We start from the raw sequence: 13002 nt of genomic DNA, 5'->3' as shown, positions 1-13002 counted from the left end.
GGGTTTACTTGCCAAATACCCCATAAAAACTCAGCAGTATTGATGAAATATCTGATTTTGATTATTGCTCTGGGCACAGTGTAAAGAGCTTAGGTAGTGCAAAGTTATATAACAAACATTTGTCAAATATTTATCTCATTTGCCAATTAACATGAATTATTTTTCAGTATTTCAACATTCTCAATACAGTGTGAAGCATCAACTGAGTTTAATGTAGTAAACAAATTCATTACTAATTACAGTATGCCTCTTTCAGTATCATTAATGTAAATAAGAAAGAAGGAAAGAACAAAAGGCCACAAGCTGGCTACTGTTAATTAATTACAAATACTTTACATTAAGTACTTACTAAACAATTTTGTTTTAGCCTTTTTATAAAAGAGATGTTTCAAATCAGATCGTTAGTCAAACTTGCTCGTCTACTATATATGATTTTTTCATCATTGCTCTTAATTTATTTATGGTGTATCTTTAATATATATATATATGCATATAAACATTTAGTTATATTTGAGCACAGAAATAAAAAAATGTGTTCTTATTGTATTCATATAAAAGATATATTTTTCAAACTCTATAGATGCCGCCCAGTGCTTGAAAGTATACACAAATGCTGATCAGTGATTGGTTCATTTTCCAGAAATATTTGAGAAAAATACAGTAATAATAAAATATATAAATATATAAATCTTAAAGCATGACTATATTGAATAATGCTTCCAAAATATAATACTCTACTATTTATGAAGTCTTTAAATCTTAAAAAGGCTGCTGAAAGAAATTGATTATCATACCAGCAAACTCTTACTACAGTTAAGCACCATAGGTAGTTCTACAGAAAAACGTCACGAAAAACCGCGAAAAGGGGGGATACAGCGCGGATGAATACACCGGTGCTTGTCGCACTTTTTGTAATTGTGTGACAGTGACAGGTTTCGGTGATCGGAAAACGTTCTTTGTATAAAATGGCAACTTTAGAAACAGAAGGACCAACAGATGTTGCGGAGATAGAAGTGAGTATTTACTATATTGCAACAAATTTGTAACTTTTGAAAATATAACTGGTATTTCTTTATGAAGGAGAACAATGGATTTCAGTTTGTATACATAAGAGTAAGTTAGGTTTCACGACATTCGGAGTAATTAGTTAGGCCTAAGGGTATTTTTTTAATACATTCAGTCACTGCAATTTGGTTGTATTATTATGACTAATACCAGAAATAATATTAGTTACACGGTGTAAATTGTATAAGTTATTTTGAAACAATCGGTATGAAATAAGTATAAGGTAATAATTTATTAAATTTACAGCAAAATTTCAGTAACATTTTGGAAGGCACATAGGAGCGTGACAAAAATAAGACTTAATCATTTTGGCAAAAATAAATTTTATTTACGAAATTCTTGATTAGTAATCTGACTTAGATAATTGTGGACTAAAAGTTTGAGTTTGTTTTTAAAAGCATGCTCTATTTTGTACTAAGTGATGCTGAATATAACAAACTATCAGATAGTCAAAGGAAATGTCTGTTATTTCTTTATTTAAAAAGCTGCAGAATTGTGATTTTGTTTTGAACATGATACTTCATAAATAAATATGTTAACGTGTTTTAATTAATTAAAAGCACCAGTATATTTAAAGTAACTTCTAAACCATCATTTGGTATTTCAACATACATTATCATTTATAATATTTCTGTATTGTAGTTTTAATGTTTTCCATCATTGTGATTTCACTCCTAATGGTAAAGTTACAGCAATTATGAAACTGTTTATTTATTATGTTAAGGTAACTAAGTATAGATTTTTACATATTAAGAAAGTTCACCTTGTATACTGCTGTAATATCTAAATTATACACAGTGTTATTAACATACTAACAAAATGTAAATAGCATGTGCTACCTTTTAGGTACTTTTTCCATATGTATATTTCAAATGGCATTTTGTGAGTTTTCTTTATAATCTGCAGATGCTCCACATTATCACTGATCCTTTATTCAGAGTTTGAAGACTACATAATATAATAATTTATACTTGTAGTGTAACAAACATGTCTAAAATAAATAGTTTTTAAAATTAAGAGATGTCTCTGTGTTGTCTGAAGTTAACAGAATTTCAGTTGGTCATAAACACAAGATTATTTTAACACTAGCCTTGTAACTGTTAGTTATAGAACAGTTATCTTGGCTAGAAGTTAAATATTTCTGTTGTGTGAAAAAGATTCTGTTATCCATGACAAGGATTCTTGCCTTTTTTTCTCCACAAGAGGAAAAGCATTACATATCAAATACAATCGTTATTTATAATAATTAATATTAAAAGGTGCAGTTTCTCCCTTAATATTTACCATATAGGGTTTGTCATGTCATAAAGCAATATTGAAATTAGTAAAATATTTTAATGAAAAATGAAATTTTGCTATTTTAGGTCATTTGTTTTGTTTTTTTTAGTACCATCTGTTGAGCTGTTGAAACAATATGGCACTGCCTTGGTCACATTGAACGTTTAAACTTAAACATTACAAGATTTGTATAGGTGTTAAAACATTGGTATGTTTACATTACAAGACTGTTATATAAATGTTAAAACATTGGTATGTTTACATTACAAGACTGTTATATAAATGTTAAAACATTGGTATGCTAACATTACAAGACTGTTGTACGGGTGTTAAAACATTGGTATGCTAACATTACAAGACTGTTGTACGGGTGTTAAAACATTGGTATGCTAACATTACAAGACTGTTATAAATGGGGTGTTAAAACATTGGTATGCTAACATTACAAGACTGTTGTACGGGTGTTAAAACATTGGTATGCTAACATTACAAGACTGTTGTACGGGTGTTAAAACATTGGTATGCTAACATTACAAGACTGTTGTACGGGTGTTAAAACATTGGTATGCTAACATTACAAGACTGTTATGCATGGTGTTAAAACATTGGTATGCTAACATTACAAGACTGTTATGCGGGTGTTAAAACATTGGTATGCTAACATTACAAGACTGTTTATGGTGTTAAAACATTGGTATGCTAACATTACAAGACTGTTGTACGGGTGTTAAAACATTGGTATGCTAACATTACAAGACTGTTGTACGGGTGTTAAAACATTGGTATGCTAACATTACAAGACTGTTGTACGGGTGTTAAAACATTGGTATGCTAACATTACAAGACTGTTGTACGGGTGTTAAAACATTGGTATGCTAACATTACAAGACTGTTGTATAAGTGTTAAATAGCTCTCTGTCTCTTGTTGTAAGAATGTAAACAACTGTTATAAAACATTTTTTGTATCAAGTATCATCTGATGATTTTCTTTCAGGAACAACCAGAAGAAGATAACGATGATCTAATGTTACCTCCATCTAATGATGACAACAAGGAATATGACACTAAACTGGTTAGTGTGTAACTTCATCTGTGAATGATTGTCTTGCTTGAGTTGTCAGAACCAAATATAGAAATGGGTAAACTCAAGAAATCAACAGAAGCACAATATTTCAGTTGTACTCTTGGGTCACAAACATCTGTGTTTGACATAATATTGTTTCATTGCCTGAAGTTTTCTGGAATGGTGTCATATTCAGTTATGCCAATCTTTGATTATATGAAATCCAAACTGTTATTCTATATTTTAAAATCAAATTTGTTTAGCCTGGTAAAGTATAATTGGATTGAAAGTTGTTTTAAATAATGTTATAATAATATTTTAGTAAAATAGAAAATGCCTTAACTTTAAATGTTTTTAAATTTGTTTGGTGAGTTATCAGGAACTTTTAATAAGCAATAACGTAGAGGAAAATAGTATTTATAAAAATTCTCAGTTCTTGTTTGTCCTGAAACGTGTACTTCATTTCAACAGTTGTAAACATGCTTTTCAGTACATGTTTTGTACCACAACATATTAAAAACTTGTCAAAGTTTTTAAAATGTTCATAGAATAATAATAAAATAAATATTTATTGATATTAAATACAGTAAAATTTAATGTTGACTGAAGCTAACAGTTTACACAAGTTAATGTTATCTCTGAATGTGGTCCTTACTTAATAAAGGCTTTATTAATATTAGGATTAAGACAAGTAGACTGTTGTAGATGTGACATCTACAAGTATAATTACTTTGTGTTATTCTAAAAGTCATGTATTTGAAGAAATGTGTTGTGGGTCTATGATAGTTTAACTATGTAAGCAGATTAAGGAGGACTCCTACAAAGGTTATTAATATAATAAACTTTTCTGTACATAATGAATACTTTACAATAGTTTAAACACATGGTAAATGGTGTGAGCATGAGAAAGCTGACCCTAGAGGGACAACGTTGGTTAATTGTATCAACTGTATCTTCAAGAAATTTGACAAGTTTGTAGTACAAGTTAAATTCTGTAAGGACGTCCTGAATTTCCACAGTATTTACTGGGTCAGCTTTCATATTATGTGTACATAGCTTCTAGAACATAATATAGTCAGTAACACTAACTGTAAGATAAATCATTTATGTACAGAAGTACAACATTCCCTTTAGTTTTTTGTTCAGAAAGTTCCAAATTCTTTACAAGTTTCAACTGTCAACCTTTTTCACGTTTTTTAATTTTATGGTTTCGTTGCTGTACTTTTAAACTAACCAGTGGAGCCCCATGAGTTAACACCACATTATCTAAATGCGTTATCTTACTGAAGTTTCGTCAGGTTAATCTGAAATGTTTATTATTTTTATTTCTTAATTACTTTGGTTAAAAATATGTACAATTGTAAAACAAGAAATGTGGTTTTCACTTGAACCATTTCCACTAGAGTAAATATGTCTGATGCTTTCTGCTTAGCCTCATGAATGTGGGGGTCAAAAAAATCACTTAGCTTTGAAAAATGCATTTCAGAACACTTGAAATATGCGTGACTAGGATATAAAACTACTGTTAGTTCATGCAGTTTTCGTATTAAGATAAAGATGTGACAACAGTTGGTTGCTGTTTGGAGACCCCAGGCCTTACCAGCACAAATCAGTGCAGTTTTTGTGGGAAAACTGAATACAGTTTTGTAATATGTAGATGAAAAACTGGTCTTTATGTTGTTTCTAAACAGTTCATTGACCATATAAAGTAAATTAGGAAACAATCTCAAAAGGTACGGGATAATAGGCTTATCTGGTGAGTTTTCCATATTCGTGATAGCAAATAAGTAGGAATTTTAAGTTTTAAAATCCTTGTAGTAATTGTGTTTATAAGGGACTGCAGCAGATTTAGTTACAACATTATGAGGTCAGAGGTCAGGTTCATCATGACATAGGAGACCTAAGAATGACAGTGTGGATTATAAACAACATATTCATGCCAAATACATAGGTGATAAAGCTTAATTAGAGATTGAATGTAATTGTAAACATTTAGAATATGTGCACCTCTTATTACAGGTAAAGAGTTTAGCAGTGTACAAAAAATGCTGAATCCAGTGCACTGTTCAGTGTATGCATTATATTGCAGGGTGCATGTATGTAAAATAAATTCTTTGCACTGATTTAGATTGACTAGAAATTGTATACTAAGTATTATATAACTCTGAAGTAGTTAGTGTTGCATGTAAATGCCGAGCTAAACAATTGTACCATCTGACGTCCATGTTCTTAATACAAAAATTATAAATTTGTTTTTACTTCCTAGGAGCTTACAAAAAAGTTTCAAAAGACCTCAAGTAATTGTTTTGCAGAATCAGTTTGTAACTTTAGGTAATTAAATATTCTTTAGTGTAAGTCTGTGGTGGTCCTAGTACAAATAACTCGTGAGTTTGGCGACAGACGTACGTGATGTAAGTCTGTGGTGGTCCTAGTACATATAACTTCGTGAGTTTAGCGACAGACGTACGTGATGTAAGTCTGTGACGGTCCTAGTACAAATAACTCGTAAGCCTAACGACAGACATACGTGATGTAAAACGTGGTCTCAAAGATTGGACCTTTTTTCTTTGCGAGGCAAAGTTAAGTTTTAGTTTTTCTTTTAACAGGAAACGGATCAAACCAAGAGATTTGACTACTTACTTCAACAGACTGAAATTTTAGTTTTTATTTTAACAGGAAACAGATCGAGCCAAGAGATTTGACTACTTACTTCAACAGACTGAAATTTTAGTTTTTATTTTAACAGGAAACAGATCGAGCCAAGAGATTTGACTACTTACTTCAACAGACTGAAATTTTCTCCCATTTCATGGCAAGTGGAACTCTTGGAAAAACGGGGGGTTCTCCACTGAAGGTCAAGCCAGGACGACCCAGGAAGAAACCGGATGAAAAAGCTAAGCTGTCTGCTGTTGGAGAGTAAGTTTTAAAATCCATGTTGAGGATAAAGTTTGCAGTAAGGATAACATTTCTTGTTGGATCAATGGCACGTTTTGAGAATAGCTTGATTGAAGATGTGACATCACGAAGTACATAAAAGTAGATTGTTCCATAGCTTTGAAAGATTGTATTCTTGCAATGAAATAAGGGTTAGGGTTATCACATGTGATAACATTCATTTACTAGACCACAAACAAAATAATGGTATGCACAACTGTGTATAATTGCCCAAATGAACTTGTAAGCCTATGTGCATAAGTGAATTGGACTCAATCAAAATAATAGGCTCAACCAGTCTTATGACATTACAGAATATAACAGCAGTAAAGTCTAAAACATTGGAGAAATAAAGTAATAAGTTGGAAGATTATCACACAGGAACATGAAACTATTAGTTTATGAACAGTGGTTTCAAATTAAAAATGTAATAGTTTTGTGATATGACCAATAGATGGCAGTGATCTTCATCAGCCAATGTGTCGCTCCAGAAGATACATTATAAGTAAATCACTTTTTGTAGTATCATGTATATTAGGTGTTAGCTTTAAATGTACATTTTTGAACTAAATCTTTGGAAACCAAATCACTCAGAGTTGTTCCAATCTGATAATTACGTCCTTTGAGCTGATCAGGGATTTTTATAAGAAAACGTAGTAGCAGCACAGATTGTTTTTGTCTGATTTTTACACATTTGTCAGTTTTGTGTGCTTCTCATCAGAGCAAAATTCAGTTTATTGTTGAAAGAAACTGTCTTTCAGAGTAACCTCTGAACTTTAGTATCTCTGATAAAGAAGTTTATGGAAGTACTCTGTATAGTAAAGCCATGTTCTCCTGTGCTGTAGCCATCGTCACCGCATGACCGAGCAAGAAGAAGATGAAGAGTTGCTGTCGGAGAGCAGAAGAAGTGCCATCACCGTCACGAGATTTGAACAGTCTCCGTCTTGTGAGTCTGTAAACGTGAAACATTGTTAAATTTAACATTAACTCGTATTTTATGAATAAATTCTAAGAGTTTAGCGTTTGTTTGTTTTCTTGAAAGTTTCTGTATTATTATTTTTGATTATTAAAATAAATCTTTCAATTTACATGTCTTAAACCTCATAAGACTTCTTGGAACAGGTCATTGAGATGCTGTCCTTCCAAGAACATTTCTGTACTTTTAATTGTAGGTATGTTATGAGAGTGACAGTAAGTGGCTTTCAGCTTTGAGGTTAAGTAAAGACCCATCAATTACAGGACAAGATAAGCCAACATGACATTCACGGGCACTTTAAATTTTATTCTGTTGACCATGTGCTTTATCTTCTACAATGTCTGATCAAATACCAAAAACAAAAGTTGGTGCAACATGTTAAAGTCTACACTATATACACTAATGTTGCATTGGTTCTGCTTGAGCACCAGGTGTAAGCTTGTGGACTGATACTGCTGGAACCCAGAGATAACAGAAAACTTAACTTTTATGCTAAGCACCAAAGCTTTTTAAGAACATCAAATCTATCTACATAGATTATGTTAACTTCTATCAAGATTTCTTGTACTTGCATATTTTTCTAACATTTTTCTTGAGCACATAACTCCTGTTAAAGAAAGAAGGGATACCAATTGAATGAATTGTTAGGTTTAGCTCCATTATTTGAAGACTATCTCATCAAACATATATTGATATTTTACTCTTTTGTTTAATTGTCAGATTCACTGTGAAGGCTGACATTTGTGCCATGTAATATTGACTGATCTACAGATAAAGTACCATGTTCCTCAACTAAATGTAGTTATAATTAGGTTAACATTTCTGTCATGTAATATTGACTGATCTACAGATAAAGTACCATGTTCCTTAACTAAATGTTGTTATAATTAGGTTAACATTTCTGTCATGTAATATTGACTGATCTACAGATAAAGTACCAAGTTCCTTAACTAAATGTAGTTATAATTAGGTTAACATTTCTGCCATGTAATATTGACTGATCTACAGATAAAGTACCAAGTTCCTTAACTAAATGTAGTTATAATTAGGTTAACATTTCTGTCATGTAATATTGACTGATCTACAGATAAAGTACCAAGTTCCTTAACTAAATGTAGTTATAATTAGGTTAACATTTCTGTCATGTAATATTGACTGATCTACAGATAAAGTACCATGTTCCTTAACTAAATGTAGTTATAATTAGGTTAACATTTCTGTCATGTAATATTGACTGATCTACAGATAAAGTACCAAGTTCCTTAACTAAATGTAGTTATAATTAGGTTAACATTTCTGCCATGTAATATTGACTGATCTACAGATAAAGTACCATGTTCCTCAACTAAATGTAGTTATAATTAGGTTAACATTTCTGTCATGTAATATTGACTGATCTACAGATAAAGTAATGAAGTTCCTTAACTAAATGTAGTTATAATTAGGTTAACATTTCTGTCATGTAATATTGACTGATCTACAGATAAAGTACCAAGTTCCTTAACTAAATGTAGTTATAATTAGGTTAACATTTCTGTCATGTAATATTGACTGATCTACAGATAAAGTACGAAGTTCCTTAACTAAATGTAGTTATAATTAGGTTAACATTTCTGTCATGTAATATTGACTGATCTACAGATAAAGTACCAAGTTCCTTAACTAAATGTAGTTATAATTAGGTTAACATTTCTGCCATGTAATATTGACTGATCTACAGATAAAGTGCCATGTTTCTTAACTAAATGTAGTTATAATTAGGTTAACATTTCTGTCATGTAATATTGACTGATCTTTAGATAAAGTACCAAGTTCCTTAACTAAATGTAGTTATAATTAGGTTAACATTTCTGTCATGTAATATTGACTGATCTACAGATAAAGTACCAAGTTCCTTAACTAAATGTAGTTATAATTAGGTTAACATTTCTGTCATGTAATATTGACTGATCTACAGATAAAGTACCAAGTTCCTTAACTAAATGTAGTTATAATTAGGTTAACATTTCTGTCATGTAATATTGACTGATCTACAGATAAAGTGCCAAGTTCCTTAACTAAATGTAGTTATAATTAGGTTAACATTTCTGTCATGTAATATTGACTGATCTACAGATAAAGTACCAAGTTCCTTAACTAAATGTAGTTATAATTAGGTTAACATTTCTGTCATGTAATATTGACTGATCTACAGATAAAGTACCAAGTTCCTTAACTAAATGTAGTTATAATTAGGTTAACATTTCTGTCATGTAATATTGACTGATCTTTAGATAAAGTACCAAGTTCCTTAACTAAATGTAGTTATAATTAGGTTAACATTTCTGTCATGTAATATTGACTGATCTACAGATAAAGTGCCAAGTTCCTTAACTAAATGTAGTTATAATTAGGTTAACATTTCTGTCATGTAATATTGACTGATCTACAGATAAAGTACCAAGTTCCTTAACTAAATGTAGTTATAATTAGGTTAACATTTCTGTCATGAAATATTGACTGATCTACAGATAAAGTACCAAGTTCCTTAACTAAATGTAGTTATAATTAGGTTAACATTTCTGTCATGTAATATTGACTGATCTACAGATAAAGTGCCAAGTTCCTTAACTAAATGTAGTTATAATTAGGTTAACATTTCTGTCATGTAATATTGACTGATCTACAGATAAAGTACCAAGTTCCTTAACTAAATGTAGTTATAATTAGGTTAACATTTCTGTCATGTAATATTGACTGATCTACAGATAAAGTACCAAGTTCCTTAACTAAATGTAGTTATAATTAGGTTAACATTTCTGCCATGTATTATTGACTGATCTACAGATAAAGTACCATGTTCCTTAACTAAATGTAGTTATAATTAGGTTAACATTTCTGTCATGTAATATTGACTGATCTACAGATAAAGTACCAAGTTCCTTAACTAAATGTAGTTATAATTAGGTTAACATTTCTGTCATGTAATATTGACTGATCTACAGATAAAGTGCCATGTTCCTTAACTAAATGTAGTTATAATTAGGTTAACATTTCTGTCATGTAATATTGACTGATCTACAGATAAAGTACCAAGTTCCTTAACTAAATGTAGTTATAATTAGGTTAACATTTCTGCCATGTAATATTGACTGATCTACAGATAAAGTGCCATGTTCCTTAACTAAATGTAGTTATAATTAGGTTAACATTTCTGTCATGTAATATTGACTGATCTACAGATAAAGTGCCAAGTTCCTTAACTAAATGTAGTTATAATTAGGTTAACATTTCTGTCATGTAATATTGACTGATCTTTAGATAAAGTACCAAGTTCCTTAACTAAATGTAGTTATAATTAGGTTAACATTTCTGTCATGTAATATTGACTGATCTACAGATAAAGTACCAAGTTCCTTAACTAAATGTAGTTATAATTAGGTTAACATTTCTGTCATGTAATATTGACTGATCTACAGATAAAGTGCCAAGTTCCTTAACTAAATGTAGTTATAATTAGGTTAACATTTCTGTCATGTAATATTGACTGATCTACAGATAAAGTACCAAGTTCCTTAACTAAATGTAGTTATAATTAGGTTAACATTTCTGTCATGTAATATTGACTGATCTACAGATAAAGTACCAAGTTCCTTAACTAAATGTAGTTATAATTAGGTTAACATTTCTGCCATGTATTATTGACTGATCTACAGATAAAGTACCATGTTCCTCAACTAAATGTAGTTATAATTAGGTTAACATTTCTGTCATGTAATATTGACTGATCTACAGATAAAGTACGAAGTTCCTTAACTAAATGTAGTTATAATTAGGTTAACATTTCTGTCATGTAATATTGACTGATGTTCAGATAAAGTACCATGTTCCTCAACTAAATGTAGTTATAATTAGGTTAACATTTCTGTCATGTAATATTGACTGATCTACAGATAAAGTACCAAGTTCCTCAACTAAATGTAGTTATAATTAGGTTAACATTTCTGTCATGCAATATTGACTGATCTACAGATAAAGTACCAAGTTCCTTAACTAAATGTAGTTATAATTAGGTCATATTTTAATCGTAGAACTTAAGAAACAGAACTGTACAATGCTATATATGTTAATTCACTATCGTGAAACATTATGCTTATCATATTTAAAAGTATATAATGGATTTTAAAGTGGACATAGGAGGGGGGTTAACTGTGTAACCTTTTCCATAATTAACTGTACATTTGTTATCTAACAATATTTGGTATTCTTTCCAAACTTTGATTTACTAAAGCTAATGTTGTGATTCTGGATAGATATCAAAACTGGTGAGCTGAGGGACTACCAGATCCGAGGACTGAACTGGATGATATCGTTGTATGAGCACGGCATTAACGGGATACTAGCTGATGAAATGGTGAGTATCAGTGACTTATCAGAATGATGTGTTTATTCTTCATTGATACTACCCCTCGGTGTGTATTCCTGTACGTGGTGAGGGACCTCTCAAGGAAGGTTCTGTTCTGTCAGTTTATCTCCTCTGGCCTTGAATTTTTGTCGACGGGTGGCTCCCTTTGGTCAGTCGGCTGGTTCAATTGCACTAGGGTCAACCAAGTGCTCACAAAATAAAAAACAGTGATGTCGAGAAAACCCACTTGTGGGTAATATGTATGTAAAAATGGCTTGTTTGGGTTAGGAAAATTTTTTACGTAGAGGAGTGAACAACGTTTCGACCTTCTTTGATCATCGTCAGGTTCACAAAGAAAGAGAGAGGTAAGTGACCAGAAGCTGACCACATGTTTGAAAGGGGTTGTGTAACTGAGTGTGGGAATGTAGAGGGCGGGCTTAGATGTTTGAATATATAATTTTATATTATTTATTTTATTATTATTATTTATTATATTATATTCTGTAATATAGATATAAAGGTGTTCCTTTGTATTGGTTTATTTTTGGTTTAAGTTGTTGTATAAGTAAGGCTCCTTTAATTTTGCATTTGTTTATGTTTGTTTGTTTGTGTAGTATTTGAGTGTTTTCTATGGTTATGTTGTGTTTATTTGACTTGCAGTGTTCAAAAATGTGTGAAGATGACTTTTTATGTTCTTTGATCTGGTTTCCATTTTTCTACTTGTTTCTCCAATATAGAAGTCGTGGCAGTTATCACATTGTATTTTATAAATAATGTTGGTGTGGTGTTTGTCAGTGTAGTTTTTACATAGTATAGACCTCAGTTTTGTGCCTGGTTTTTGAATAAATTTGGTATTAACTGGAATGTCATATTTTGTTACTAGTTTTTGCCAAATGTTGGTTATTTGTCTGCTGATGTCGGGAATATATGGTATGCAGGTCTGTTCAAAAAATACGCGGACTGTTTGAATTGCGCGGCTCCAGTTGGTTCCAGGCGAATCCGCTTGGTGTCGCTAGGTTCGCACAGATCAGCTGATTACGACGCCATTTCCCGATTGCAGATATCTTTTTGTGTATTAGCTACGCGGTTTTAAGTGAAATGCGATTTTTTCGTTTGGCAGATTTCAGAATGAATGACCTGAAGGAGCAACGACTTGCTGTGAAATTTTGTGTTAAATTTGGAAAATCTGCGACTGAAACTTTTGCTATGCTTAACATGGCTTACGGTGATGTTGCTATGAAGCGTACAGCATGTTTCAAGTGGCATGAACGTTTTAAGGATGGTCGACAGTCCATTGAAGAT

General features: G+C 31.3%; 1 protein-coding gene across 1 annotated transcript in view; it reads left to right on the top strand.

Moving 5' to 3' along the window:
- The first annotated feature begins 816 nt into the window (after positions 1–816).
- LOC143228714 (SWI/SNF-related matrix-associated actin-dependent regulator of chromatin subfamily A member 5-like) overlaps positions 817–13002 on the top strand; it is a 38880-nt gene continuing 26694 nt past the window's right edge. Inside the window, 5 exon segments of the mRNA XM_076460004.1 lie at positions 817–1013; positions 3338–3415; positions 6153–6322; positions 7186–7286; positions 11609–11709. Of these exon segments, the coding sequence (XP_076316119.1) occupies positions 966–1013; positions 3338–3415; positions 6153–6322; positions 7186–7286; positions 11609–11709 (498 nt within the window). The 5' untranslated portion in view covers positions 817–965.

The sequence above is a fragment of the Tachypleus tridentatus genome, chromosome 10 (assembly GCF_004210375.1).
Source record: "Tachypleus tridentatus isolate NWPU-2018 chromosome 10, ASM421037v1, whole genome shotgun sequence".
NCBI classification, from domain to species: Eukaryota; Metazoa; Arthropoda; class Merostomata; order Xiphosura; family Limulidae; genus Tachypleus; species Tachypleus tridentatus.
The sequence above is the reverse complement of the archived record's forward strand: the minus strand, read 5'-3'. Positions and strand labels throughout refer to the sequence as shown.